Here is a 6,000-nt window from a genome sequence, read left to right as displayed (position 1 = left end):
TTAGCTCATCTGGTAGGCTTGTGTCACTGGGCAGCTCACGGCTGTGCTTTGTAGTCCGTAATAGTTCGCAAGCCCTGCCACATCCGACGAGCATTGGAGTTGGTGTAGGATTCGATCTTAGTCTGTATTGACGCTTTGCATGTTGGGTGGTTTGTCGGATGGCATAGCGGGATTTCTTATAAGCGTCTGGGTTAGAGTCCCGCCCCTTTAAAGCGCCAACTTTAGCTCAGAGCGGATGTTGCATGTAGTCCATGTCTTCTGGTTGGGGTACGTACGTACAGTCACTGTGGGGACGACGTCATCGATGCACTTATTGATGAATCTAGTGACTGATGTGGTGTATTCCTCAATGCCATCGGAAGAATCCCAGAACATATTCCAGTCAGTGCTAGCAAAACAGTCCTGTATCTTAGCATCTGCGTCACCTGACCACTTCTGTATTGAGTGAGTCACTGGTACTTCCTGCTTTAGTTTTTGCTTGTTAGCAGCAATCAGGAGGATATAATTATGGTCAGAATTGCCAAATGGAGGGCGAGGGAGAGCTTTGTACGCGTCTCTGTCTGTGGAGTAAATGTCTAGAGTTGTTTTCTCTCTGGTTGCACATGTGACATGCTGGTAGAAATGAGGCAAAACAGATTTAAGTTTCCCGACATTAAAGTCCCCGGACACTAGGAGCACCGCCTCTGGATGAGCGCTTTCCGGTTTGCTATACAGCTCTGAGTGTTGTCCTGTCTGCTTATGGCCGTATACAGCTCATTGAGTGTTGTCCTGTCTGCTTATGGCCGTATACAGCTCATTGAGTGTTGTCCTGTCTGCTTATGGCCGTATACAGCTCATTGAGTGTTGTCCTGTCTGCTTATGGCCGTATACAGCTCATTGAGCGTTGTCCTGTCTGCTTATGGCCGTATACAGCTCATTGAGCGTTGTCCTGTCTGCTTATGGCCGTATACAGCTCATTGAGCGTTGTCCTGTCTGCTTATGGCCGTATACAGCTCATTGAGCGTTGTCCTGTCTGCTTATGGCCGTATACAGCTCATTGAGTGTTGTCCTGTCTGCTTATGGCCGTATACAGCTCATTGAGCGTTGTCCTGTCTGCTTATGGCCGTATACAGCTCATTGAGTGTTGTCCTGTCTGCTTATGGCCGTATACAGCTCATTGAGTGTTGTCCTGTCTGCTTATGGCCGTATACAGCTCATTGAGTATTGTCCTGTCTGCTTATGGCCGTATACAGCTCATTGAGTGTTGTCCTGTCTGCTTATGGCCGTATACAGCTCATTGAGTGTTGTCTTAGTGGCAGCATTGGTTTGTGGTGGTAAATAAGACAGCTACGAAAAAAATATGAAGACTCTCTTGGTAAATAGTGTGGTCCTACCGCCTATCATGAGATACTCTACCTCGGGCGAGCAAAACCTCGAGACTTCCTTACTATTTGATGCACCAGCTGTTACTGACAAATAGACACAGACCACCACACCTTGTCTTAGCAGAGCCAGCTGTATGTTACCCATGCCGTCTTTCAGCCACAACTCGTGGAAACAGAAGATTAGTTTTATGTGCGTATCAGTGTGTTTGTGTATCTGTGTGTGTTTGTATCACTGTGTGTGTGTTTGTATCACTGTGTTTGTATCACTGTGTGTGTGTGTGTGTGTCTTACTTGCTGCTGTCGTTTGGTTCATCTCCATCAGAAGATGATGAAGGAGAGGGGGAGGGCCCAGAGGGAGCGGCCGCATGGTGATTCGGTAATCTACTTCCTCCCTGGTCATATGGAGCTGACCAATCGGTGAAGGCCATTTTCCCTGCCAGTGAATCGTTGCAGTCCTGCAGGGGAGGGGGGTGGTTCTGGAACAGAGAGGTGCTGCCTGGTCCGTACGGAGCATTCTGATAGGGTGGTTTTACACCCTGGTGGGGGAACTGGGGAGAGAGAGAGATGTTAGAACTACAACAAGCTGGAAAACAGCCATTGTTGCTGGTTAAGTGATAGCAAGAGTCAACTGAGTCAATACAAAAGAGCCAGCTACTGTACTGCAGAGTCAATACAGGAAGAACAGCCACTGTACTGCAGAGTCATTACAGGAAGAACAGCTACTGTACTGCCGAGTCACAGTAAGAACAGCCACTGTACTGCCGAGTCAATACAGGAAGAACAGCCACTGTACTGCCGAGTCACAGGAAGAACAGCCACTGTACTGCCGAGTCAATACAGGAAGAACAGCCACTGTACTGCCGAGTCAATACAGGAAGAACAGCCACTGTACTGCCGAGTCAATACAGGAAGAACAGCCACTGTACTGCCGAGTCAATACAGGAAGAACAGCCACTGTACTGCCGAGTCAATACAGGAAGAACAGCCACTGTACTGCCGAGTCAATACAGGAAGAACAGCCACTGTACTGCCGAGTCAATACAGGAAGAACAGCCACTGTACTGCCGAGTCAATACAGGAAGAACAGCCACTGTACTGCCGAGTCAATACAGGAAGAACAGCCACTGTACTGCCGAGTCAATACAGGAAGAACAGCCACTGTACTGCCGAGTCAATACAGGAAGAACAGCCACTGTACTGCCGAGTCAATACAGGAAGAACAGCCACTGTACTGCCGAGTCAATACAGGAAGAACAGCCACTGTACTGCCGAGTCAATACAGGAAGAACAGCCACTGTACTGCCGAGTCAATACAGGAAGAACAGCCACTGTACTGCCGAGTCAATACAGGAAGAACAGCCACTGTACTGCCGAGTCAATACAGGAAGAACAGCCACTGTACTGCCGAGTCAATACAGGAAGAACAGCCACTGTACTGCCGAGTCAATACAGGAAGAACAGCCACTGTACTGCCGAGTCAATACAGGAAGAACAGCCACTGTACTGCCGAGTCAATACAGGAAGAACAGCCACTGTACTGCCGAGTCAATACAGGAAGAACAGCCACTGTACTGCAGAGTCAATACAAGAGGAGAGCCAGCTACTGTACTGCTGAGTCGATACAAGAGGAGAGCCAGCTACTGCACTGCTGAGTCAATACAAGAGGAGAGCCAGCTACTGTACTGCTGAGTCAATACAAGAGGAGAGCCAGCTACTGTACTGCTGAGTCAATACAAGAGGAGAGCCAGCTACTGTACTGCTGAGTCAATACAAGAGGAGAGCCAGCTACTGTACTGCTGAGTCAATACAAGAGGAGAGCCAGCTACTGTACTGCTGAGTCAATACAAGAGGAGAGCCAGCTACTGTACTGCTGAGTCAATACAAGAGAGGAGCCAGCTACTGTACTGCTGAGTCAATACAAGAGGGGAGCCGGCTACTGTACTGCCGAGTCAATACAAGAGGAGAGCCGGCTACTGTACTGCTGAGTCAATACAAGAGAGGAGCCGGCTACTGTACTGCTGAGTCAATACAAGGAGAGCCAGCTACTGTACTGCCGAGTCAATACAAGGAGAGACAGCTACTGTACTGCCGAGTCAATACAAGAAGAGAGCCAGCTACTGTACTGCCGAGTCAATACAAGGAGAGCCAGCTACTGTACTGCCGAGTCAATACAAGGAGAGCCAGCTACTGTACTGCTGAGTCAATACAAGAGAGCCAGCTACTGTACTGCTGAGTCAATACAAGAGGAGAGCCAGCTACTGTACTGCTGAGTCAATACAAGAGGAGAGCCAGCTACTGTACTGCTGAGTCAATACAAGAGGAGAGCCGGCTACTGTACTGCTGAGTCAATACAAGAGAGGAGCCAGCTACTGTACTGCTGAGTCAATACAAGAGGAGAGCCAGCTACTGCACTGCTGAGTCAATACAAGAGGAGAGCCAGCTACTGTACTGCCGAGTCAATACAGGAAGAACAGCCACTGTACTGCCGAGTCAATACAGGAAGAACAGCCACTGTACTGCAGAGTCAATACAGGAAGAACAGCCACTGTACTGCAGAGTCAATACAGGAAGAACAGCCACTGTACTGCCGAGTCAATACAGGAAGAACAGCCACTGTACTGCAGAGTCAATACAGGAAGAACAGCCACTGTACTGCCGAGTCAATACAGGAAGAACAGCTACTGTACTGCAGAGTCAATACAGGAAGAACAGCTACTGTACTGCCGAGTCAATACAAGAAGAGAGCCAGATACTGTACTGCCGAGTCAATACAAGGAGAGCCAGCTACTGTACTGCCGAGTCAATACAAGGAGAGCCAGCTACTGTACTGCCGAGTCAATACAAGGAGAGCCAGCTACTGTACTGCTGAGTCAATACAAGAGGAGAGCCAGCTACTGTACTTTTGAGTCAATACAAGAGGAGAGCCAGCTACTGTACTGCTGAGTCAATACAAGAGGAGAGCCAGCTACTGTACTGTTGAGTCAATACAAGAGGAGAGCCAGCTACTGTACTGCTGAGTCAATACAAGAGGAGAGCCAGCTACTGTACTGCTGAGTCAATACAAGAGGAGAGCCAGCTACTGTACTGCTGAGTCAATACAAGAAAGGAGCCAGCTACTGTACTGCTGAGTCAATACAAGAGAGGAGCCAGCTACTGTACTGCTGAGTCAATACAAGAGGAGAGCCGGCTACTGTACTGCTGAGTCAATACAAGAGAGGAGCCGGCTACTGTACTGCCGAGTCAATACAAGGAGAGACAGCTACTGTACTGCCGAGTCAATACAAGGAGAGACAGCTACTGTACTGCCGAGTCAATACAAGAAGAGAGCCAGCTACTGTACTGCCGAGTCAATACAAGGAGAGCCAGCTACTGTACTGCCGAGTCAATACAAGGAGAGACAGCTACTGTACTGCTGAGTCAATACAAGAGAGCCAGCTACTGTACTGCTGAGTCAATACAAGAGGAGAGCCAGCTACTGTACTGCTGAGTCAATACAAGAGGAGAGCCAGCTACTGTACTGCTGAGTCAATACAAGAGGAGAGCCGGCTACTGTACTGCTGAGTCAATACAAGAGAGGAGCCAGCTACTGTACTGCTGAGTCAATACAAGAGGAGAGCCAGCTACTGCACTGCTGAGTCAATACAAGAGGAGAGCCAGCTACTGTACTGCCGAGTCAATACAGGAAGAACAGCCACTGTACTGCCGAGTCAATACAGGAAGAACAGCCACTGTACTGCAGAGTCAATACAGGAAGAACAGCCACTGTACTGCAGAGTCAATACAGGAAGAACAGCCACTGTACTGCCGAGTCAATACAGGAAGAACAGCCACTGTACTGCAGAGTCAATACAGGAAGAACAGCCACTGTACTGCCGAGTCAATACAGGAAGAACAGCTACTGTACTGCAGAGTCAATACAGGAAGAACAGCTACTGTACTGCCGAGTCAATACAAGAAGAGAGCCAGATACTGTACTGCCGAGTCAATACAAGGAGAGCCAGCTACTGTACTGCCGAGTCAATACAAGGAGAGCCAGCTACTGTACTGCCGAGTCAATACAAGGAGAGCCAGCTACTGTACTGCTGAGTCAATACAAGAAGAGAGCCAGCTACTGTACTGTTGAGTCAATACAAGAGGAGAGCCAGCTACTGTACTGCTGAGTCAATACAAGAGGAGAGCCAGCTACTGTACTGTTGAGTCAATACAAGAGGAGAGCCAGCTACTGTACTGCTGAGTCAATACAAGAGGAGAGCCAGCTACTGTACTGCTGAGTCAATACAAGAGGAGAGCCAGCTACTGTACTGCTGAGTCAATACAAGAAAGGAGCCAGCTACTGTACTGCTGAGTCAATACAAGAGGAGAGCCAGCTACTGTACTGCTGAGTCAATACAAGAGGAGAGCCAGCTACTGTACTGCTGAGTCAATACAAGAGGAGAGCCAGCTACTGTACTGCTGAGTCAATACAGGAGGAGAGCCGGCTACTGTACTGCTGAGTCAATACAAGAGAGGAGCCAGCAACTGTACTGCTGAGTCAATACAAGAGGAGAGCCAGCTACTGTACTGCTGAGTCAATACAAGAGGAGAGCCAGCTACTGTACTGCCGAGTCAATACAAGAGAGGAGCCAGCTACTGTACT

The 6,000-nt window shown here is 48.8% G+C and overlaps 1 protein-coding gene across 2 annotated transcripts in view; it reads right to left on the bottom strand.

The window, feature by feature from the left end:
* Nucleotides 1-6,000, bottom strand: part of LOC129829415 (constitutive coactivator of PPAR-gamma-like protein 2) — an 89,541-nt gene that overhangs the window by 36,576 nt on the left and 46,965 nt on the right. For both annotated transcript variants that reach the window (XM_055891097.1, XM_055891098.1), the window contains exon 7: nucleotides 1,656-1,912. In XM_055891097.1, coding sequence (XP_055747072.1) covers nucleotides 1,656-1,912 — 257 coding nt within the window. The remainder of the gene's footprint in view (nucleotides 1-1,655; nucleotides 1,913-6,000) is intronic.

This window comes from Salvelinus fontinalis, chromosome 31 (assembly GCF_029448725.1).
Source record: "Salvelinus fontinalis isolate EN_2023a chromosome 31, ASM2944872v1, whole genome shotgun sequence".
Taxonomy (NCBI): Eukaryota; Metazoa; Chordata; class Actinopteri; order Salmoniformes; family Salmonidae; genus Salvelinus; species Salvelinus fontinalis.
This window is presented reverse-complemented; position numbering and strand designations above follow the sequence as displayed.